This window comes from Quercus suber, unplaced genomic scaffold (assembly GCF_002906115.3).
Source record: "Quercus suber isolate HL8 unplaced genomic scaffold, Cork oak 2.0 scaffold_425, whole genome shotgun sequence".
Taxonomy (NCBI): Eukaryota; Viridiplantae; Streptophyta; class Magnoliopsida; order Fagales; family Fagaceae; genus Quercus; species Quercus suber.
This window is the reverse complement of record NW_027069876.1, coordinates 509177-534234: the sequence shown is the minus strand read 5'-3', so window position 1 is coordinate 534234 and position 25058 is coordinate 509177. Positions and strand designations below refer to the sequence as shown.

Sequence of the window (25058 nt, the reverse complement as noted above, 5' to 3'; positions counted from 1 at the left end):
TGTGTGAGTAGATTAAACCAGACCTTCAGTTTACAGTTAAACCAGCATGACATAAACCATATGTACAGTTTGTGCGGAAGTAAGAAAACGAATTACTACCTCAAAGTGAGAGACATGAGGGTACGGCTGATATCCTGCCTGCCCGATTCAAATAGAAACTATGCCGGGGAGTTCGTTTTGGTGCGCGGCAATTGATTTGTCGGCGAATTCCTTGTCCGCTTACTAGGCGAGAAGTGGGTTCGTCCCGATCATTAATTCCCTTTTTTTTTTTATCATTATGTACATTTCTTTTTGTTTGAGTTTATGCTCAGATACACATGCACGAGTACTTTGCGTATTCTGATTTTCATTTCTATTGGTTATTTCAGACGGCAGGGTGTTCGCCCCGGACGTTAGAGCCGTGCATGTACGGGATCTAAACTTTATTCTCAGATCCGAGATCTTCGTTCACGCATACGGGCAGCTACGGGCCTCTCATCTCATACTTAGAGTCGACCCCGTGTACACCACTTGGCAGAATTTTAGTCAGTCTTTGCTAGTTGACAGCCCCCTCCTCTCTTACATAGACGTTCGGCACGCGAACTTCCTTCCCCCCAAGTTCACAGCAGGCGAGGCACGCGAACTCGGTCCTCGGCACATTTGTTCTGACGAGATTCCACCCGTGAGGGACGAATCAGCCGAATGTGTGTCCCGAGCACGAAGAGAACGTGCACACGAACAAATTGAGCAAGAAGTTCAAGTTGACCAGGAACCCCCATCCACAGATACAGAAGTAGTTGGTGAGTCATCCGGTGAAGCTATGGTGACTCGAAAGGTAATGTCAATCACCCGCTTTGTCCCCGGCGCCCGGTCTGCCGGGAATCAGCAGCAACAAGAACACAATCAAGGTCGTACCCAGCCTAGTCCACCTCCGCCGACAGCTCCTACACGGCAAAGGAAAAGGCCGCGCACTACCGAGCAAACACCAGCCGACCCAGTTTATGCGCGGTCAAGAACGCCCCCTCGTCCCTCTAGCGGTATCGTGATTCACGAACCCGCGACCCAAACGGGGCTGAACGTGGCGTCTTCTTCTCGTGCCGTGCCCGCGTGGCAGCCCTCCTTTATGATGGACGGCAAACCTCTCCCCTCGGACGCCCGTGTACATGTCTGGGGAAAAGGGACCGGTGGCCACATTGCCCAGACCTTGGTTCGGGGGCTCCTCCTGCCCGAGGACGTGCGTGCTTTCGAAGATGGCACTGACGAATCGATAGGGCGACGGCTGCAATGGCACACTGTCGCGGTAAGACCAAGACTTCCCCCCCCACCCTTTTTTTTTTTTTTTTAAGTTTAGAGTCATGTATAAACTTTAAAAATTGTAATTTATACATTAAAATAAAAACATGTAATTTATATTCCCTATTTTCAAATTGAATAACTATGACAAAAGTGAATGGTTAGCAGTTAGCATAACACAGCTTATCTCAAACTCACATGCTTAAACTTTCGGGCCAAGTGATGTCTCTATATATTTTGTTTACTTAATTTGAGCCTCTCCAACAAAGTTAATTATAAGTAACCGACTTTTCATCTCTCTCCAAATTATAGAAGCCTAAATGTACATCGGACATCTTACTAACACATAATGGCAAGTCTTGTAATAATTTTATCAATTAACGGTTAAGATTCATCTTATTGGATCACTAAAATTGACTTTTCTAAACTTTGGTAGAAAAACACTAGTTTGTGTAGTTTACTATCTGCAATTATTAGACATGCTTTTAGAAGTTTAATTTCAACAATTATGGTATGGTTGATTATAAATAATAGAGAAAAAATAATAAGTTCATATGAAAATATAAACAACTACTCACAATCTGTCACCTTAAAATTGTAATAAAAGAACCCGTGAGATAAAGTTGTCTTCCTTTAACAACTCGATTGAATTTCTATGGACACGGCTTGTGTATGTGTCCTGAGCATTAGAGTAATGCATTGTACACAAGTTTAACCCAATTTTTACTAGCGTACTCAATTTTTACTAGCGTACTCAAGGGGGCATGACTTAGAAAATAGATCTAAAAACTACTAAAAAGTCGGGGTGAAAGACCATTTTTCTTCTCGTTTTAGAAGTGGAGTGGTGGCTTTTTATCTGCTCCTATACGTTTGAGTGCAGATTGACTTGACTTTGATCCTTGCTGTCATCCAACTTAGTTGTTTTTCTTTAGACTCTTAGGTGCTTCTAGAATCAAAAGATTTTACACTTTCATTCTTCATCCTACTAAAATCACAAACTCAAATGGCTCTTAATGCAGGAACTCTGGTTTTGCTCTGCTTTTTTGTCTGGTCATTGCTAGGTACATTTAGTGAGAGTTATGCTCAGAGCTACGTGAATAATAGTGGACTTTGTGGAGGGTCAATCGAGGAAGACTGTAAAAAGCATAGATGGGTGTTTCAAATTTCTTTCGAAAGTGGATTTGAAGTTGGGTTTGTGGCGTTTGCTATTTTATATACAGCTTTTTTTATTTACTATTTTGATCTTGGGGTTGGGCTAATGGAGAGAGGGAAGATCATCAAAAGAATAGAACCTGATCATGTGAGTCAATTTCCAAAAGTAGAATCCCGATATGAACGAAGCAAAGAGGTACTCTCTCTCTCTGTTTGCAAGCCATATTTTGAAGTTTAAACTTTAAAGCAGCTATCAATTCAAAAAATCAGATGTAACTCCAAACTTTTTTTATTTAATTTTTTTTTTTATAAATATTACTCAATTATAAATTACACCCTCCATGTCAGGATTTTTCAATTTTGGTATCTGAAGTTTTGATATTCTTAATTTTGCATCTAAAGTTTCCATTCTCTTGGGGCAATGATAGTGTAAAAATAAAAATAAAAATAAATAAAAATTTAAGAATAAAATGGTGAAAAAATAAAAATTACAATGCTTAGGAAGCTTTAATAATAGTAGTCCAATTGGTGGACAGAAGGACTATATTGAACACAGAATAAAAGTTAAATGATGAAAATTAAAAAATCAAAATCAAAATCAAGGTTTTATTAGCTTCTTCTTCTTCTTCTTCGTCTTTTAATTTTAAATTTTTATTAGAAATTTGGACTTGCTTAACTTTTCATAATGCATTTTCATATGCTACATCTTTGTATGTGGCATCACATATCTGCAGGTAAAACTTAAAGTGGATTTGAAGTTGGGTTTGTGGCGTTTGCTATTTTATATACAGCTTTTTTTATTTACTATTTTGATCTTGGGGTTGGGCTAATGGAGAGAGGGAAGATCATCAAAAGAATAGAACCTGATCATGTGAGTCAATTTCCAAAAGTAGAATCCCGATATGAACGAAGCAAAGAGGTACTCTCTCTCTCTGTTTGCAAGCCATATTTTGAAGTTTAAACTTTAAAGCAGCTATCAATTCAAAAAATCAGATGTAACTCCAAACTTTTTTTATTTAATTTTTTTTTATTTATAAATATTACTCAATTATAAATTACACCCTCCATGTCAGGATTTTTCAATTTTGGTATCTGAAGTTTTGATATTCTTAATTTTGCATCTAAAGTTTCCATTCTCTTGGGGCAATGATAGTCTAAAAATAAAAATAAAAAAAATAAAAATTTAAGAATAAAATGGTGAAAAAATAAAAATTACAATGCTTAGGAAGCTTTAATAATAGTAGTCCAATTGGTGGACAGAAGGACTATATTGAACACAGAATAAAAGTTAAATGATGAAAATTAAAAAATCAAAATCAAAATCAAGGTTTTATTAGCTTCTTCTTCTTCTTCTTCTTCTTCTTTTAATTTTAAATTTTTATTAGAAATTTGGACTTGCTTAACTTTTCATAATGCATTTTCATATACTACATCTTTGTATGTGGCGTCACATATCTGTAGGTAAAACTTCCCAAATTACTAGTTTTAATTGTTGAAATGTCTAGACAAAATCTTGAATTCTCCGTAATTTATTTTAAGCTCTACGGTCATGATTAAGTACTAATGGAGTGATTTGGTCCACAGATTTCATTATTAGAGAAGATGGCTACAAAAATAAGTTTTATGAAGCTCAGTAAAGCAACCAACAATTTTAGTGCAAGCAATGTCATTACGTCAGGAAAGACGGGGACTATGTACAAGGCAATGCTTCCATATGGTACTTTCATGGTGGTTAAGAGGTTACACGCATCACAACATTATGAGAATCAATTTATATCGGAGCTAATCACATTGGCTAGTTTGAGACATAAAAACTTGGTGCCCCTCATGGGGTTCTGCCTAGAAATGCAGGAAAGGCTTCTTGTATACGGATATATGTCAAATGGAAGTCTCCATGATTGGCTACATGTTGTGGAAGATAGGGCCAAGATGTTGGAGTGGCCTATAAGGGTTAAAATCATAGTTGGTATAGCAAGAGGCTTGACCTGGATTCACCATATGTGTCATTTCCAAGTAGTTCACCTCAACATTAGCTCGAAAGGTATCTCACTTCATCAAAATTTTGAGCCCAAGATATCGACATTTGGAGAGGCAATGTTCATGAACCAAAATGACATTGATTTGAACAAGAGCTGCCCTATAAATAGTGAATTTAGGGAGGTCAAACTTGTTAAGAAGGATGTATATAGCTTTGGAATTGTGCTTCTAGAGCTAATTACAGGCAAGGAGCCAAGTCAGATGACTAATTTTCTTGACTTTCAGGAATCAAAACTTGATCAGTATGATGTCATCGATAAATCTTTGTTGGGGAAAGGATATGATGGTGAAATATTTCAGTTCCTTAGGATTGCTTGTAGCTGTGTTCAGCCTTGTACAGATCAAAGGCCAACGATGCTTGAAGTGTGCAAGAAATTGAGGGCTATCAGGGAGAGAAATCGCCTCACTGTTAATGATGATTTTAAGTTAGTAAGGCAACCTGAAATTGCTGCATCTATCACCGAAGGCGATGTAATCATTACGGTTCCACAAACTGACCATGAATAATGTGTATATCATGTATATGTTGTAAATGAAATACTAATATCATGTATATGTCGTAAGTGAAATAATAATATCATGCATATACTCTTGTAGTTCTTCACAATCTCTTTGTATTTCAGTTTTTTTTTTTTTTTAATATAAATTTTTTACATTTTTGAAGACATTGCGAAGACTGAATGGTCAGTTTTTGCCGTTTTGATAAAAGGCAGACACAAAGGGAGAACAAAATCAAGTGAAATGGAAGCTCTAGAAACAGAACAAAGATCAAAATGCTCAAACTTCTTTGCTATTGATTTTTTATGGATGAACTGTACAACCATTATCAATGTGGCAATGTGAATCCAACGTCTTACACTCTTCTATTGTGCACAAATTGGTCTTTACTCTTTAATACGTAACTCAATACTCATTTTGAGTACTAGATGATTTCCAAAAAACCATGTTCCTAATGCCATTAAGGTTTAAAAACTTATTTACTAGAAAAATTAAGTAGAGCGACGTGGATAGAAATACTGTTAATTTCCTTTTTCTTTTTCTTTTTTTCTTTATATATATATATAAATTAAAGTTATAATTAAAGTAGGTATAACTTGAAACCTAGGATGCACGGATATAGAGTTTTTGGCCAAGTATGTTTCCTTGGCAAGTGACCAACACCAAAGAAGTCAATATCGTACTGGAGATTGTACTGGTTTCGCTAGCGGTACAATATATTTCGGATACCGGTCAATGCTGGTATACCATTTCGAAATTACTTCTATTTTTATATAAAATCATGAGTCTATGGCTCATTGAATATAAATGCCTAATTTATTCAATTCACCAATAATAATAATAATAATAATAATAATAAATAATGTAGTTAGATAATTAAAACAAAAAGAAAAATGAATTTCAAAAGAAGCCTATAGTTGAAGTGTTGAACACGTGAGTGTGACTTTTACTGTCTACTGGTTGATGTGATAAAAAAGAGTTTGAAAAGTTAAAAAATTACATTCAAATTTTCACTATTTGTTAAATCTTCACCGGTCAAACTAGTGTCAGTCCCTTAAAAAGTGTGCCAATTGGTAGTAAAAACTAAGCAACTCTCGTGGGTAGGGGCGGATAAAACAAGAGAAAGGAAGATACAGAGAAAACTAAAAAAAGGAAGAGAAGAAGAAGAAGAGGACGAAGTAGTAGTAGTAGCAACGTGAGGCCGAGAAGAAAAAGCAGAGAACTCTGATATCGACGTTGTGTCGGTGACCGGATGCGTGGTGGCAAGCGACGACAAGGTTTTTTTTTTTTCTTTTTTTCTTTTCTTTACCGGCTGGTTCAGATTTACCAGCCGAAATCCGGATTTTTCTCCGGTACAATCGAAATGGCTCCGGTATGACCGATATTTAAACCGGTACGGAATGCCAACATTTCTGTACCGGCCAAGGCAACGGTAAGGAAAATTTCAGCCGTACCGGCCGGTACGGTACGATATCGTCTTCCTGGTCCAACACTGGTACCACACTGACACATCTTGTGTATTTAAGTAAATCTCGAACGAGATAGATCTCCTTCCACCTACACATCTCCACCATCAATAAAGCATCGTCCGTCTCTAAGCCTTCTCTTTTCAAGCTCTAGTTCTCACTCTCTTTCGTTGCTATTAGCCTAGATCATTGATCCAGGGGCGGCTCCACATTGAAGCCTTGACCTGGAAAAATAATTATTTTATATATAAATTTTAAAAATTATATAATATTTTTTTATCTTTAAGAAAAATTTGTGACTACTCTAAATTTTTTTGGCTTAATATAATTAAACTCTTGGACAAAATTTGGCAACAAACTTGGGTTACAACTCCACTTTTCCTTTTCTTTTTCTTTTTTATTAGATATAAATTTTGATAAATTCATAATTAGATTATATTTTCTTCTTATATCTTCTATGTTTGCAAATTTTCAATAAGATCAAAGATCAATAGCTATTTCATCAATTAAATATTTAAATTTTATGTTTTTGTAGTCCAAAATAACATCTAATTGATCAAATATCTAAATTTTAAGTTTATGGATTGAATAGTAAATAACATTCGATTGACATGAAATTTGACATGTTTTTTAAAAACATAAAGAATTTGCAATTCAATTATTAAAATTTCAAAATATGTAGTTATGTTAATTTTTTTAATAAGTTTGTAACCAAATTTTGTCTTTAAACTTTGATCTCGTAAAAAATATATTAGGCCCTTCCAAACAAAAAGGAAAAATCCAAGAAAAATTTTATTGAACTAAAATTTTAAAAGAGTTGTAGCTTGCAACATGGATAATGAGACTATCATATAACAATTTTAAAATAAGAAAACTCGTAGAAGAAAATTGTAAGACTTTATGTATTTGCGTGTGTGTGTGTTTTTGTCAATATATGAAGTTATACTTTTATCATATTTTGTATAATTTAAGTTTCATAATGATCATCTTGAAAAAAATTCCTAGAGCAATCATTGCATTGATTGACGGCCCATCGCTACCCATCCAAACTAGCTACTAATGATCCTTCACAACTCTTCGAGACAAGCAACCAGTTGGCTTTTTTCTTTTCTCACTTGCAATATACTCCCAAATTTTTTGAAGTATTGATTAGTTTACATGAATAGTACCATGTAAATAGTATATTGTGGGCAAAAATGTGGCTAATATTTGCCACATTGAGAGAAAGTGTACAATCATTTTGCCTACAATATGCACTTTACATGGTACCATGCATGTGAACTCATAATATTTCTTTTGTTTTGTTTTTTTATCTCGCTAGGTAGTGACTAGTTTTTCTCCTTGTTAATTTATGTATTTGTATTAATTTATTTATTGATTGATTGATAATAATTAATTTTTTGTGTATTTGTATTTTTGTTTTTTATTTGTAGTGTGTAGGTTATTTACGTACACTATTTCAATTTATTTATTAAATTGAATTATTTAAACTATTTCTTTGTAATTTGAACATCATTGAAGGGTTATCAATGTACTTTTTTGCAATCTATTATTACTTTTAAATTTATTTTGGATATATTTTCAAAAAAAAAAAAATTTGACGGTTGGTACTTATTTTTTAAACCTAAATTATACCTAAAAATAAATAATATATGCATAAAATTAATTATTAATTTACATATCTCTACTGTCTTATATCTTAATTTTAAGAAAATGATGTGTCGTTATAGTGCATATAATGTTGTACCTCAAATCGTGTCGGTACTAGTGTACCATAGCTAGAAACCCTCCATTCTAAAATTCTCAATTTTAATTAAATTCAGATAATGTAAGTGAAAAAATATTATTGAATTTCGATAAAGTACAAATTATATAGTTAAAAATAGTTATGAAAATTGCGTGTGTTGAAACTTTTTATGGTAATAAAGAGAAATTCAGATAGACAAGAAGAAAATTTACCATGTATCAAGTGCATGTATCCCTCTTTCACATAAAGAGTTTTGGACAAGAGCCTTACGTGATTTTATCCATGCATTTCGGTAGGTCCACACCACATGTGGCCAATTTGGACAAACAAATGCCAAAGTATTAGGCGCACCTGTTTCATCTCCTCGGTCCACAAACTACTATTGGAGCAATAATTCATGCCTAAAACCACGTGTAGTTGAAAATTGAAACTGAAATCAGTCCAAACACACATAAATAGGTAGATGAAGAGAGAAAAATTCTAAAATGGTTAAATTTGTGCGTGAGTGATTGAGAAAAAATAGTTAGTTTATGTGAAAGTAACAGGACAATTAATCCAATCTGACACATAAAATAGCTATATTGAAAATTGTGGAAGATTAGGTAGTACTAAAGTCTAGAACCACTTGAGAGACAAAGACCCAATTTCATTTTTTTTGCAAAAACAAAGACCCAATTTCTCGTGAAGACGGTATCGATGTGATTGTTACAGTTCAAACCGATTGACTGACATGTAATCGATGTGTTTTTTTTTTTTTTTTTTTTTACAAGATAGAATTTCTACTTAACTTAATGTAAGTGTATATATATGAGAGACCATGAATCATATTTATATCATGTATATGTTGTAAATGAAATACTAATATTATGCATATACTCTTGCAGTTCTACACAATCTCTTTGTTTTCAGTGTATTTTTTATATAAATATTTTAGATTTTAGGACATTGTGAAGATTACTTAGTGTTCTGCAATCTGTAGCTTCTTTGTCTTTTTAATTGACGTACTCTCATATCTTTGAATTGAATGAAATTTCAGTTTGGAATCAATTTTTTCTTTTTGATCTGATCTTTGATTTTTTGAAGAGAGGAACAATTGGAGAGAGAAAACCTGTTGTTCTTTTTGTTTTTTGTTTTCTTTTTTCTTTTTTTTAAGCTGTGGCTTTTTTTGTGTTAAGACAAATTTTTTTAATACTGTTTTAGAATCATTATGTGTGCCAATAATGCCCAATATTTACCGCGTAAGCATTTTCGTGTGAGAACCAAATTAATTGTAAGTTGAAAATAACATAAATTAAATTGACTACTACGTACCTAAATGTAAAGATCAAATTAGCTATGACTCCAAAATATATAGACCAAAATGGTATATTCATCCATTTTTAAATAAAGTACAAATTAGTTAAAATAGTTATGAAAAATTGGTGCGTACCGAACTTTTTAAAGTAGACAATATTTAAGGAGGATCAAGATAGATAAAGATCAAATGTTAATCCTTCTGTTTACCCATTGCGTAGCTGATTTCTCAAAGTGTGAGCGAACACACGTGTTATCTCCTTAGTTCACAAACTTCATTCCCTATATAAAAGCAACAAATAATTGAGACCCATAGAACCACGTACGAGTAGTTGAAAGTTGAAACTGAACACAGACGGAGAGAGAAACACACAAACCTCTCAGAAAGACTAACAATGGCTACTAGTGTTGTTGTTGTCGGTGGGAAGTGATGAGGAACAAGCAAGTAATATTCAAGGACTACGTGTCTGGTTTTCTCAAAGAGTCAGACATGCAAGTGAACAATGGAACCCTGAAACTGAAGCTTCCAGAGGGCTCCAATGGAATAGTAGTGAAGAACCTTTACTTGTCCTGTGATCCTTACATGCGTAACCGGATGACAAGAGTTGAGGGTCCTAACCATTTTACTTCTTTCACTCCTAGCTCTGTAAGCCTACCACTCTCTCTCTGTTTCTCTCTTCTAGCTCTCAGCTTTCTTGGTTTTTCTTATAATCCTAACATGATAGGTAAAATTCGATTGCCCGGTTTGTGAAAATAATAAATTTAGCTATTCAAAATTTTTCATACCTTTGAAAGTGATGTTGTCCCTCTCAAAATTATGAGCATCTTTAAAGTATTTTTTAATAGATTATAAAAAGTTTTCTAAAAATTTAATTGTTTTTTTAATACAAAATTTAGCTACAAACTAACTTGATTAAAACTTAAAATTACAAATTTCCTTTGCTCTTGCAAAAAAGTTTCCTTGTGTTAAAACATATTGTGGGTTGTGTGCAGTTGCTAAATATGCTTAGATGCTAAATATAGAATCTAGATGATCATATTTAACATATCATAATTATATGATACAAATTGATGCATATTAGTATATATGTATGAATACTATAAATCATACTCCCCGCTCAACATCCCCCCCCCCCCCCACAGCACCCCAAGCAATCTTCCTCAGCATAGAAATTTCAAAGACAACCAATTAACTATGCAAATTCTAAGCCCATAATTATCAGCCTTAATAATTATGCAAATCGATACCTTTGTATTTATAGTTTAGTTATGCCGATAATATAATTACCCTTCGTCAACAAAGAGAAGTGTATACAATATAGTATATATATACTTAAAACGTAAAACAATGAGCTGTTTAGACAATGTTCGAGACACCTGCAAAATTAGAATTGGCTACCATAGTGTTCTGATACAAAGAGCTACTTAATATGCTTCTGTCAAAACCTAAAGTTCAAGTAATTGAGATTTTACATTTTATTGATCTAATATCATGAATGTTTGTGAGAGTTAGTGCCTTATGAGGTGGCTTGTTATTCTCTAGCAGCACATGCAAGAACTTGTGTGCTGTCATGAGATGTGCTACACACTTTGTGCCTTTATCAACAAAGTTATACTAAATATCATACTAGAGGAAAAAGATACAAAGAGATAATACTAAATTGGACACATTGACACTTACTATTTTTTTTTTTTAATGGGAGATACACAACACTTAATCTTTTACACCAATTGAAATTCAATTTTCATCAAACTTTTTAAGTTTAAATCAAAATGTCTACTAAATTGTGTTAAAAATATTTCATGGCTCCAACTCTAAGTAGCGGATCCATACTTTCAAAATATGTCTTATTTTTTCATGACACTAAATCTCTAACGCTTACATCTTTCTACTAATTTTTTCCCCTCAATCTCTTTGACTCTTTCATTGTTTCAAATTCTATGTTTTGGTAACGAACTTTGAGGGTTTTAGCAATGAAGTGTTAAAAATTAATTAAAAAATTGAGTGGAAGATCAATAGATGAACGATTGTTTTCCAAAGTTCCCTATAATTTGTCCCCCCCCCCCCCCAAAAAATTGAAATCCTGACTCTCTACCGGGTCCAAGTCTTTTGTAAACCTATGTAGAGATAACCTAGTTCCAGGTTCAAATTTTTGTCTCACAAAATTTGCTTCATTCTATGTGAATTTCAGTTAATTCAACTAATAGTTGAATAAGAGATTTGAAATTCAATTTCCATTACACAAAAAAATCGATTGGTATTTAAATATGATGAAAAAGAGCACAATAATCAGAAATGTACTCTATAGGTTGAAACTTTAAAAAAAAAAAAAAATGACACCTTCTATTTTTTTTTCCCCTCGTTTCTCAAACTAAGAGAAAAAGCCTAAAGGCTGTTTGGATAGCAAAAAAAAGTAGCATTTTTTATTTTCATTTTCAGTTTTTAGTGAGACCCATCACAAAAACTTGTTTGGTTTAAGAACTCTTACTCAATTTTCATTTTTAATATCCAAAAAGTTGAATTTGAATACGAAAAATGAAAACACATTTTCAAAATTTTCATTTTCATAAAAAACAAATATAGTGGCAATTTCGTAAAAATTGTGAAAATGCAAAGGCCCCACCTAACTTATGTGAGTGTATGTAAGTGGAAAAAGTAATTTTTTTTTAATAGAAAACAATGCCAGACACATATATGATATATTTTATATCAATACTGTGTATTCAAAATAACTTACAAAACACCTTCAAATGTGAAAATTGGTCTTTTTTTTTTTTATTTTTTATGTGTCTTTTATATTCAAATTATGTATTCAAAATAGCTTATCAAACCCTCAAAATGAAAATGTATCATTTTTTTTTTTTTTTTACATTCAAGATTTGAATGTAAAGGAATACAGAACAAAAAAGAAAAAATGAATAAGTGAATGCACCACTTTTTGAAACCAAACAGAACCCTAACTTTTTTCTTAAAAAAAAAAAAAAAAAAAGCCCTAACCTTAACAAAAGTTAATGCCTCAACCTTCCGTTTTTTTTTTTATTAATAATAAAATAAAAATAAAAATCCCAATATTTTAAGTTGTGGGTAATTTCTTGTCGTTTGAGGTTTTGGAATTTGCTGTGGGCAATTTCTTAATTTCTTCTCTTTGGGGATTTTTCACAGCAAACCCCAAATTCCCGAAATCTGACGAAAAGGATGAGGCCCGGATCGGAGAGTGACTTCAACCTGGGGTTGCACTTCATCTTCGAAGCAAACATACATTGGATTTCGTGGAGTTTGCTGTTTGGTGCTAAGCAATCTGGTGGGAGGTGTGGATGGCATAGCACTAGTTAAAAGTACTAATAGTAGAAGTAGTGATAGACTAGTACTGTAGTGGTATTATCATTCTGGTTATAAGTTTCAGAGAGATGGGTCTGTGAGGGCGCAAGAAAGTTATTAACCCATAGCTAAATTCGTTTGGATACTGGGTTTTTTGATTTATTTGAATATGGAATTTCAATTTCAAGTACTTTCTGGGTTTTTTGTCCTTGTCTTTTTATGGATTATTTATTTTTATAATTATTATTATTGATGAGATATGGAAAATGAAAATAGTAAACCTCTTGCAATATATATATATATTAATATATAGATTGGGATTTGTAAAATAACTCAGCTTGTACAATGCAGCCATTAACTGGTTTTGGGGTGGCTAAAGTATTGGATTCAAGACACCCAAACTTCAAGAAAGGTGACTTGATTTGGGGCACAACCGGATGGGAAGAGTATAGTGTCATCACAGAACTGGAAGGAGTCTGTAAAATCCAGCACACTGATGTCCCCCTTTCCTACTATACTGGAATTCTTGGTATTTTGCTGCTTATGTGTGTGTGTGTGTGCGTGTGGGGTTTGGATATCTATGTGTTAGCTTGTGAAATTCTTATTCAAATGCGATTACTCTATGCACTGTATATGCAAATGCACCCTAAAACTATATGTGAGATTCATGGTTTCTTGCTGCCATTTGTGGAATTTTCTCTTATTATTTAATTGTCATGGTTAAAAACACTTGATGGTGAATAGCTATTTCATTGTGATGACCCTTTCATTAAGAACCTCAAAAGATTGAATCAAAACTTGCATGATTAATCCATATCCTACATTTTCTGAACCTAATTAGCATGAATTCGATTCTTTTCTCTTGTTCAAATTTGTAGCTAGATAGTGTGGTACAGTTGGATCCTTGACCAATTCAGTGAGTTGGTTCAGTAGTTTGCTGGAATAGATTTGGTAAATACAGCTGTTTATACTTGTGGTTCTAGATCAGATATAATTGGTATATACACTATTTCAATGGAGTTGATTCTGATAAAAAAGAATGTGTTCTTAGTTAGGATTATGTGTTGAGTTGAGTAGTCTAGTAGGTTTGATACTTCTTGGTTTCAAGTAAGTTTTCTATCTGCATACTGTTTGAATAAATTTGATACCAACAATGTGAGAAAATTTAGTTATGGATATTTAGCAACTATGAAACTGCCAATGTTATTAAATGAAAATTTTACAAAATTAGGTGAGATTTTCATTTGCTTTCCCTTTCCATCATATAATGTCTGCCCTATAATTGGCTGTGTTTGAATTTTATTCTAGGTATGCCTGGTTTGTCAGCGTATGTCGGTTTTTACGAAGTTTGTTCTCCTAAGAAAGGAGAATATATGTTTATTTCTGCGGCATCAGGTGCAGTTGGTCAGCTTGTTGGGCAATTTGCAAAGTTGATGGGTTGCTATGTTGTTGGAAGTGCTGGAAGTAAAGAAAAGGTGAGTAATTTCTATTTGGCATACTTCAAAATTAAGTGCTATCTATTCTTTGTCCAATGAATGCTTTGATTTTTTTTCCCCCTCTTTTTATAAAATGATTTGGTTACACAATGACCATGATTAAGCGTGGTTAACCTGATCTTGCCATGTGTCATTTGGTTTCTTTGAAAATTTATAGTAAATCCAAGCCAATATGTGGACTTAAGAATAATAGAATATATTTGTTTCTAACTTGAATATTACTAATTTTGTACTTACAGCATCTTTCTTTTTCTATGACATACCACAATTTCCACAATAATATTTCAAAATTCATAGAATTCATAATAATTATTTCTAATTCATTAATCCCAATTTTCTCTTCCCATCGAGTGGCTCTATAGTTCATGGACCAGAATCTTCTGACCACTATGCATACCTGGTTTTCTTCATGAAATGTTCAGATGGGAAACAAAAGGTATATTGAAGGCCTTTGTTTTAGATAAACTCATTCATATGCATAAATAGTTACTTTATAGGAAGCAGTCTTTGCAAGCTTTTGAAAGGATGGAGTTCTTGCTAGAGTTGTTAGCAATGCATATCTTTCTTTTTCTTTCCCCTCTCTGTTTTAGAAGGGAGTATTCAGACTGGTCAATACTCAACAAGAAATTAGAATATTTTTGTTCACTTTGTTTGCTTTAACATCATGCAGGTTGATCTCCTAAAGAGGAAGTTTGGGTTTGATGATGCTTTCAATTATAAGGAAGAAACTGACTTGGACGCTGCGTTGAAAAGGTCAGTATCTATACATATTGCTTAACGAAATTTCTTGCTCTGAAGCTTTAGTTAACAATAGGATATCAGATGGAGATAAAGTTGTTGCATCTGTGCTACATATTATTTACATTTGTGTGTGTGTCTATATTTTCATCACTATTAAGGATAACATACATGGTCTTGATTATCATAATGATACTAAATATTACTAGCTTTTGGGTGAGTTCCATGGTTTGTGTTACTAGCAGCTTAATTGTTTAGTTGGAATCATGGCCAATGAGTTGAGGATTTGATATAAAATATCTGTAAACTGGAGAAAGTTGGAATGTAAAGTGCACCATTTTATCAATTTGTTCAATAATTTTACTAATTCTCTTCTAATGTTAGCTCCTTTATCTCTGATATAACTATTAATCATGATGGAATTTTGTCTTCTTATGAATAGCAATACAGACAGGTTAGATGACTTTGCTCATGAAACATGTACATTCTTTCAACTGTAGTTTTATAATTGGTTTTTCTAAGTAGGTAGGTACATGGTGATAGCACATTCATGGAAAATCCTATTGACAGGTTAAGATTAAGATTACATGTAAAGAAAAAAAAAATGTTAAGTTGAGGCAGAATATGTGAGAGTGAGGGGACATGAAATAAAATTTCTTCTATTCAAAGTGGAGCATATTCTTGCATAAAAATATTCAGCCCACAGATGTTAATTATGAGTTGAAGAAATTTATGTCAGACACTAAATACAGCCTTCACTATTTCTGAGTGTCACCAGGTACTTCCCTGAGGGCATTGATATCTACTTTGAGAACGTAGGGGGAAAAATGCTTGATGCTGTGCTTCTCAATATGAAAGACCATGGCAGGATTTCTGTATGTGGACTGGTTTCACAATACAATCTTGATCAGCCTGAAGGTGTTCAGAACTTGATGTGTCTTATTTATAAAAGAATTCACATGAAAGGATTTGCTGTCTCTGATTACTATAACATTTATCCCAAGTTCTTGGATGTAATGCTGCCTTACATCAGAGAAGGGAAGATAATGTATGTGGAGGACATAGCTGAAGGCCTTGAGAGTGGCCCTGCTGCTCTGGCAGGACTTTATAGTGGCCGCAATGTTGGGAAACAAGTTGTTTTGATTGCTCGGGAGTGATTTGGCCATGATTTATGTATCCATTTGCTATTATGTTGAGTTTTATGTCAAATTCTTCGATGTTAGAGGTCCACCTTGTGGTAGTTTAATAAAGCCTTGTCTGCAGCCAGAGAAAGGTTTATGGTTTGGTGTTGAGTACAATAAATCTAAACGAAGGAACTTTGACAATTTACAAAACCACATTATATGAGTTTCAACCTTTAACTTAGTCATGAATGATATGTTATATCTTATTAAGGAAACAATGTTTAGTAAGCTTTGAGACCTGTAAGATAATAAAAACCTGGCTCCATCTCTAAAGAATGTGAATTGATATTTTTTAGAATCTGATTTGCAGGCATGTGTATTATTCATTCTAGTGTACAATGAAAACTTGAGAGTTGCTTAGTTTGGTGTGCAATACAATTTGAGCCAGAGATATTGTTAAATAAGCCATTATCATTTCTTGGAATTAAAAAAGTAGCTTTGAGAAATATCTGTTTCAGGTTGAGAGATTGATGACCTTAATCATATGCGACAATGCACAGGAACAGTCCAAGACAAAGCAACGTAGCCGTAAGCATTAGCTTAAAATGAAAAAATTAATTAATAATCTTTCATATCAAGAAACAAGAAGCATTTAAATACTATATTAAAATGAAAAAAAAAATACTAATTATATGTAAAATTATCTTCTTATACCTCAAATTGTAATGAGCGGCCTTGTCTTTGCATGCCAATTAAAATTTACCACTTTGTTTGAAAATGAAAATTTTCAAAATGTCAGTGTAAAACTTAAAATAAATAATAATAATTATTTAAGGGAATCTATTCTCTCTCTTACAATAGATGAGTTTTGTGGTTTTTAAAATAATACTATTATTTAATAAAAATAAAAATAAAAGTAAAAAGATAATAATTTCTTTTTTAAAGAGGGTAAATTACTAATATGGTTTTTGGACTATTAGATAAAGTTTGATTTGCTAACTCATTGTCATGGCTTTTGAATGTAGATTGTGGTGTGTTTTTGGGTTAGAACCACATTCTCTCTCCATTTCGGTATACTTCAGTATATTCAGTCTACTTTGGTTTATTTGGACCATTCACTAAACTTCAGTTTGATTTGGTCCAATATGGTTCACTGCATCCATTTGCTCCACTTCAGTCTATTTTGGTCCCTTTGGCCCACTTCTGTCCATTTCAGTCCACTACTACTTTTGTGCATTTAGTCCACTCAGTCCATTTAGCCTATTTTAGTCCATTTAGCCTAATTCGATCCTTTCGGTCTATTTGGTACACTTCAGTCTACTGCAGTCCAATTTGGTCTAGTAGGTCCATTTAGTCCATTTTGGTCCACTTCATTCCATTCACTTTACTTTGATCCATTTCAGTCCTTAAGTTAAAGTCGCATTTATCTTTCTATAATTTCCTACTCTCAAAAATGACATTGACCTAATATTAAAGGTTGTCTAAATTAAAAGCATTTATAATCGTGGAATGTAACCTCAAAAAATCAAAATGACAACGTTTTGGAAGCTTTAACAGTAGTCCAATTGGTGGATGGAAGAATCATATTGAACACAGAATAAAAGTAGAACAAAATTCAATAATAATAATAAAAAAGAATCAATATTTTTAAGAAATGAAATTAAAAAAACTTTGATCCCGAGAAGCATGAATTCAATTCTTTCTTGTGTTGAAATTTCGAGCTAGTGTGGTACAGTTGGGTCCTTGATCAATCCAGTGAGCTGGCTCTGTAGTTTGCTGGAACAGATTTCGTAATTACAACTGTTTATGATTGTGGCTCTAGATCAGATATAATTGGTAGATGTAGTTGATTCTGAACAAAGTATGTATTCTTAATTGAAATTATGTGTTGAGTTTAGTAGTCTAGTTGGTTAGATAATTCTAGGTTTTCAACTAAGTTTGCTATGTACATTCTGTTTAAATTAATTACATACCAACAATGTGCATTTTAATATGGATGTTTAGCAACATTGCAACAGTCAATGTTATTAAATGAACATTTGACAGATTAGGTGAGATTCTGCCATTTTACCTTTCCATCAACTAAATATCCGCCCTATATTGGCTGAACATTTGGATTTATTCTAGGTATGCTGGTTTGACTGCTTATGCTGGTTTTTATGAAGTTTGTTCTCCTAAGAAAGGAGAGTATGTCTTCATTTCTGCTGCATCAGGTGCAGTTGGTCAGCTTGTTGGCAATTTGCAAAGTTGATGGGTTGCTATGTAGTTGGTAGTGCTGGAAGTAAAGAAAAGGTGAGCTATTTCTATTTGGCATGCTTCAAAGTTGGACCCTATCTATTCTTTATCCACTGCCTGCATTGAATTTTTTTTTTGATTTTTTTGGTTATCTTTTCATAATATGATTCAATTACATGCAATGACCGTGATTAAGCATTGCTAACCTGATCTCATCACATGTCATTGTATTTCTTCGAAAATTTGTAGTCAACCTGACCCAATATATGAACTCTCAGAACATTAGAATTTCTCTCTTTCTAACATGAAGCTTACTTCTTTTGTTTTACAGTCACTTCTTTTCTATGACATAATGAAATTTCACAGAAAACTTATAAACTCATATAATTCTTACTAATTGATACCAAGATACTTCCCAATTTTCTCTTCCCATGGAATGGTTCTATAGTTAATGGACTACTATCTTCTGACCACTATGTATACCTTTTCTTCTTGACAATTTTGGATGGGAAACAAAAGGTATATTGAAGGCCTTGCTTTAGAAATACAAACATCATATACATAAATAATTCTTTATAGGAAGTAATCATTGCATGGTTTTGAAAGGATAGATTTCTTGCTACAGTTGTTAGCCATACAATAGCTTTCTTTCTCCTTCCCTTCTCTGTTCTAGAAGGGTGCAGGCCAGTCAATACTCAACAAAAAAATTTCTATCTCCTTTCTGTGCTTTGATGTCATGCAGGTTGATCTACTACGGAACAAGTTTGGGTTTGATGAGGCTTTCAATTATAAGGAAGAAACTGACTTGGTTGGAGCTTTGAAGAGGTCAGTATCGGTAAATATTTCTTAGCACATTTCTTCCTCTGTAGCTTTAATTAATCATTGACATCAGATGATATATAAGTTGTCCGTCTATCTTTTATAATCTATTTATGTGCGGGTCTATATTTTTATACTATTAAGGATAACATACATGACACGGTCTTGATCATCCTAATGATATTAGAAATTACTAGCTTCAGGTGAGTTCCATGGTTTACGTTACTAGCAGCTTAATCGTTGCATTGGAAGCAAGGCCAATGGGTTGAGGCCTTTCTATTTTTTTTTTTTTTTTTTTTTTTTTTTTGAAAAATTTCAACATATAGTTTTTGCTCTTGATAAGTCTCTTTATCACCAAATCAAAACACAAATCAGTTTTTTGTGTAAGTAAGAATTGAACCCCAAATCTCTTATTCAACCCTCAGAAACTTTACTAGTTGAATTAATTGAAACCCACGTCACATTTTTTGTTTTCTATTGCAAGGTAGTGACTAGGTTTTCTCTCTATCAATTTGTGTATTTATATTTATTTATTATTTGGTATAATAAATTTTGGTATTTCACTTAAAAAAAATTATTTGTAGTGTGTAGGTTATTTGCTTAAATTATTTCAATTTATTTATTAAATTGAATTATTTAAACTGTTTCTTTGTAATTTGAATACCATTTAAGGGGTATTAATGTACTTATATGTGATATATTATTACTTTTAAATTACTTTTAGATTTTTTTTTTAATTTTGATTGTTGGTAATTATTCTTAAGCCTAAATTATAAGTTAAACTAAATAATATATATTTTAAAATAAATATTAATTAATCAATTAATTTTTAATTCCTTCTGTGTTATGTCTTAATTTTTCAAAAAAAATGTTGTGTCGTATTGTAGTGCAAATAATTTTGTACCTCTCGTCGGTGCCACTATATAATAGTTTGAAACTCTCCTATTAAAATTCTCATATTTTATTTAAATTCAGATAATGTTTCGCCAAAAGTATATTATTAAAATTTCTACAAAAGTAGTACAAATTAGTTAAAAATGGTAATGAAAATTGTGTGTATCTAACATGCATTGCAGTAGCTGATTTCTCAAAGTGTTTGGCTCACACACGTGTCATCTCCTCAGTCCACAGACTTCATATTATAAAAGCAACAATAATTGAAACTGAACACACAGCATAGATTGACGGAGAGAAACACTGAAACACCAGAAGCTCTTAGAAAGGCTAACAATGGCTAGTGGTGTTGTTGGTGAAGAAGTGAGGAACAAGCAAGTAATATTAAAGTACTAGGTGTCTGGTTTTCCTAAAGAGTCGGACATGCAAGTGATCAATGGAACCATGAACCTGAAGCTTCAAGAGGGGTCCCATGGAATAGTAGTGAAGAACCTTTACTTGTCCTGTGATCCTTACATGCGTAGCCGGATGACAAGAGTTGAAGGTCCTAACGTGTTTACCTCCTATTCTCCTGGCTCTGTAAGCTCTCTCTCTCTCTCTCTGCTTTCTTGGTTTTACTTCCTCTATGTTAGGAACCACTGTAGGCATATGGATAATAATTGCTATTGTTATATTAAATGAAGAAATTATCTATCTCCTTTTAAGAGAAATCTGTAATTTGATATGGTATCAGAGCAAGAGATCATGAGTTTAATCCTAAAGATTTAGCAGCTCCAACGATGAAAGCCTCACAGATTTTTCTATGGCTCTCTGGCTCCCTAAAGCTCAATTCTCAACTCTGATGTCTTCTTTTTGGCTCAAGGAGCATGGAAACTGAAGTCCTCAATTGTTTGGTGCTTGCCTGTTTCCTTAAGTTGCTCGTATGAGCAGTGTTAGCTGCTTGCTCGAGCAGGTTTTAGGGAATTTATTGGCCCAACATTTTCACACTCAATACAAATTACATTGTCATGGATATTTGCCAATTCAAATCATCACAATATATATTAGTACGTAACATATAGGGTTGGAAAATTACATTGTTGAAATTTTTAGAAAGATAATCATAATTAAATGGAAATTAACTAAATGGTCAAATTCATTGTATGTTGTAAGCATTATATAAATTTTAAAATTTCCACCTCTTGCAATATATATATATATATATGTTGAGTGGGCTTTGTAAAATGACTCAGCTTGTATCTTGTTCATTGAGTGCAATTCTAATTTCTTTTTCTGATGATAACATGAAGCAGCCATTAACTGGGTTTGGGGTGGCCAAAGTTTTGGATTCAGGACACCCAAACTTCAAGAAAGGTGACTTGATTTGGGGCACAACTTCATGGGAAGAATACAGCCTCATCACAGTACTGGAAGGACTCTTTAAAATCGAGCACACTGATGTACCCCTTTCCTACTATACTGGAATTCTTGGTAACTTAGTCATCTACTCATTCAATGAAATATTCTAGATTGAATTAGCTATTAAATTACAATGAATGCTGCTTGTGCATGCGCCTGCATGTGTATGATTTAGATATGCATGTCTGCTTGGGTGTGTTTGTATGTATGAATTGGTTATGCATGTGTTAGCTTGTAAAATTCTTATTTGAAGGTGATTACTTCATATTTTCAGATGTGCTATATATGCAAATGCACCATAAAACTGTGAGTTTCATAGTTTCTTACTGCCATTTGTCTATTTTTCTCTTACTAGTTAGTTGTCATGGTTAAAAACAATGATGGTTAATAGTTATTCCATGGTGATGGCCCTTACTTTGTAATTATAACCCTCAAAAGTTTGAATCAAAATTTGCACGGATAATCCATATCCTTTAACTTTGATCCCGAGAAGCATGAATTCAATTCTTTTCTTGTGTTGAAATTTCGAGCTAGTGTGGTACAGTTGGGTCCTTGATCAATCCAGTGAGCTGGCTCTGTAGTTTGCTGGAACAGATTTCGTAATTACAACTGTTTATGATTGTGGCTCTAGATCAGATATAATTGGTAGATGTAGTTGATTCTGAACAAAGTATGTATTCTTAATTGAAATTATGTGTTGAGTTTAGTAGTCTAGTTGGTTAGATAATTCTAGGTTTTCAACTAAGTTTGCTATGTACATTCTGTTTAAATTAATTACATACCAACAATGTGCATTTTAATATGGATGTTTAGCAACATTGCAACAGTCAATGTTATTAAATGAACATTTGACAAGATTAGGTGAGATTCTGCCATTTTACCTTTCCATCAACTAATATCCGCCCTATAATTGGCTGAACATTTGGATTTTATTCTAGGTATGCCTGGTTTGACTGCTTATGCTGGTTTTTATGAAGTTTGTTCTCCTAAGAAAGGAGAGTATGTCTTCATTTCTGCTGCATCAGGTGCAGTTGGTCAGCTTGTTGGGCAATTTGCAAAGTTGATGGGTTGCTATGTAGTTGGTAGTGCTGGAAGTAAAGAAAAGGTGAGCTATTTCTATTTGGCATGCTTCAAAGTTGGACCCTATCTATTCTTTATCCACTGCCTGCATTGAATTTTTTTTTTGATTTTTTTGGTTATCTTTTCATAATATGATTCAATTACATGCAATGACCGTGATTAAGCATTGCTAACCTGATCTCATCACATGTCATTGTATTTCTTCGAAAATTTGTAGTCAACCTGACCCAATATATGAACTCTCAGAACATTAGAATTTCTCTCTTTCTAACATGAAGCTTACTTCTTTTGTTCTTACAGTCACTTCTTTTTCTATGACATAATGAAATTTCCACAGGAAAACTTATAAACTCATATAATTCTTACTAATTGATACCAAGATACTTCCCAATTTTCTCTTCCCATGGAATGGTTCTATAGTTAATGGACTACTATCTTCTGACCACTATGTATACCTGGTTTTCTTCTTGACAATTTTGGATGGGAAACAAAAGGTATATTGAAGGCCTTGCTTTAGAAATACAAACATCATATACATAAATAATTCTTTATAGGAAGTAATCATTGCATGGTTTTGAAAGGATAGATTTCTTGCTACAGTTGTTAGCCATACAATAGCTTTCTTTCTCCTTCCCTTCTCTGTTCTAGAAGGGTGCAGGCCAGTCAATACTCAACAAAAAAATTTCTATCTCCTTTCTGTGCTTTGATGTCATGCAGGTTGATCTACTACGGAACAAGTTTGGGTTTGATGAGGCTTTCAATTATAAGGAAGAAACTGACTTGGTTGGAGCTTTGAAGAGGTCAGTATCGGTAAATATTTCTTAGCACATTTCTTCCTCTGTAGCTTTAATTAATCATTGGACATCAGATGGATATAAAGTTGTTCCGTCTATCTTTCTTATAATCTATTTATGTGCGGGTCTATATTTTTATACTATTAAGGATAACATACATGACACGGTCTTGATCATCCTAATGATATTAGAAATTACTAGCTTCAGGTGAGTTCCATGGTTTACGTTACTAGCAGCTTAATCGTTGCATTGGAAGCAAGGCCAATGGGTTGAGGCCTTTCTATAAAATATCCAAAAAAAGAGATTGTTAGAATGTAGAATGCACCATTTCATCAATTTGTATAATAATTTTACCTCCTGTATCCTTGATGTAACCATTCATCACAATGAAACCATGTCTTACAGACAAAGCCATGTAAATGACTTTGCACATGAAAGTGTACGTTCTTCAATTGCAGATTTTATATTTGATTTTTCTATGTAGGTAGATGCATGGTGATAGCACATTAATGGAAAATCCTATTAACAAGAAAGGATTAAGATGGTAACGGAAATTTGTAAGATTATATTATTGCAGTATTGATTATGCATTTGCAAATCCTTTTTAAAATAATGGTTATACTGCATCCACTAACATGCCCAAGCCCGTCTGATTAAAAAAAAAAAAAAACGAGGCAGAATAAGGGGAAGGGGAGGATAGAAATTATTTATTTATTTTTTAAACCAAAGGTGCATATTCTCCCAATTTAAGTTTCTGCCCACAGCTGTTAATTATGAGCTATTGAAATGTTATCTCATGCACTAAATACAGTCTTCACTATTTCTGAGTGTCACCTGGTACTTCCCTGAGGGCATTGATATCTACTTTGAGAACGTAGGGGGGGAAATGCTTGATGCTGTGCTTCTCAATATGAAAGACCATGGCAGAATTTCTGTATGTGGACAGGTTTCACAATACAATATTCTTGATCAGCCTGAAGGTGTTCAGAACCTGATGTGTCTTATTTATAAAAGGATTCACATGAAAGGATTTGTTGTCTTTGATTACTATAACATTTATCCCAAGTTCTTGGATGTAATGCTGCCTTACATCAGAGAAGGGAAGATAATGTATGTGGAGGACATAGCTGAAGGCCTTGAGAGTGGCCCTGCTGCTCTGGTAGGACTTTATAGTGGCCGCAATGTTGGGAAACAAGTTGTTTTGTTTGCTCGGGAGTGATTTGGCCATGATTTATGTATCCATTTGCTATTATGTTGAGTTTTATGTCAAATTCTTCGATGTTAGAGGTCCACCTTGTGGTAGTTTAATAAAACCCTGTCTGCAGCCAGGGAAAGGTTTATGGTTTGGTGTTGAGTGCAATAAATCTAAAAGAAGGAACTTTGACAATTTACAAAACCACATTATATGAGTTTCAACCTTTAACTTAGTCATGAATGATATGTTATATCTTATTAAGGAAACTATGTATAGTAAGCTTTGAGACCTGTAAGATAATAAAAACCTGGCTCCATCTCTAAAGAATGTGAATTGATATTTTTAAGAATCTGATTTGCAGGCATGTGTATCATTCATTCTAGTGTACAATGAAAACTTGAAAGTAGCTTAGTTTGGTGTGCAATACAATTTGAGCCAGAGATATTGTCAAATAAGCCATTATCATTTCTTGGAATTAAAAAAGTAGCTTTGAGAAATATC

At 33.3% G+C, this 25058-nt stretch overlaps 2 protein-coding genes and 1 long non-coding RNA gene across 4 annotated transcripts; all 3 read left to right on the top strand.

Moving 5' to 3' along the window:
- Positions 1–9802: 9802 nt before the first annotated feature.
- On the top strand, positions 9803–16387 carry LOC112007381 (2-alkenal reductase (NADP(+)-dependent)-like). The gene is made up of 5 exons (XM_065761669.1): positions 9803–10111; positions 13136–13313; positions 14093–14259; positions 14951–15033; positions 15797–16387. The coding sequence occupies exons 1-5, from the start codon at positions 9896–9898 to the stop codon at positions 16173–16175; spliced, it is 1023 nt and encodes a 340-aa protein (XP_065617741.1). The 5' UTR covers positions 9803–9895; the 3' UTR covers positions 16176–16387.
- A 1893-nt stretch (positions 16388–18280) lies between these two features.
- On the top strand, positions 18281–19177 carry LOC136062551 (uncharacterized). The gene is made up of 2 exons (XR_010624276.1): positions 18281–18434; positions 19120–19177. It is a non-coding gene; the product is annotated as an uncharacterized LOC136062551 (long non-coding RNA).
- A 1196-nt stretch (positions 19178–20373) lies between these two features.
- On the top strand, positions 20374–24793 carry LOC112007435 (2-alkenal reductase (NADP(+)-dependent)). Of its 2 annotated transcripts, none has more exons than XM_065761679.1 (5): positions 20374–20669; positions 21383–21560; positions 22514–22593; positions 23286–23378; positions 24174–24793. In XM_065761679.1, the coding sequence occupies exons 1-5, from the start codon at positions 20514–20516 to the stop codon at positions 24579–24581; spliced, it is 915 nt and encodes a 304-aa protein (XP_065617751.1). In that variant the 5' UTR covers positions 20374–20513; the 3' UTR covers positions 24582–24793. The 2 variants fall into 2 exon arrangements, with proteins under 2 accessions (XP_065617751.1, XP_065617750.1); XM_065761678.1 differs by having other exon boundaries at positions 22427–22593.
- The last annotated feature ends 265 nt before the right edge of the window (positions 24794–25058 follow it).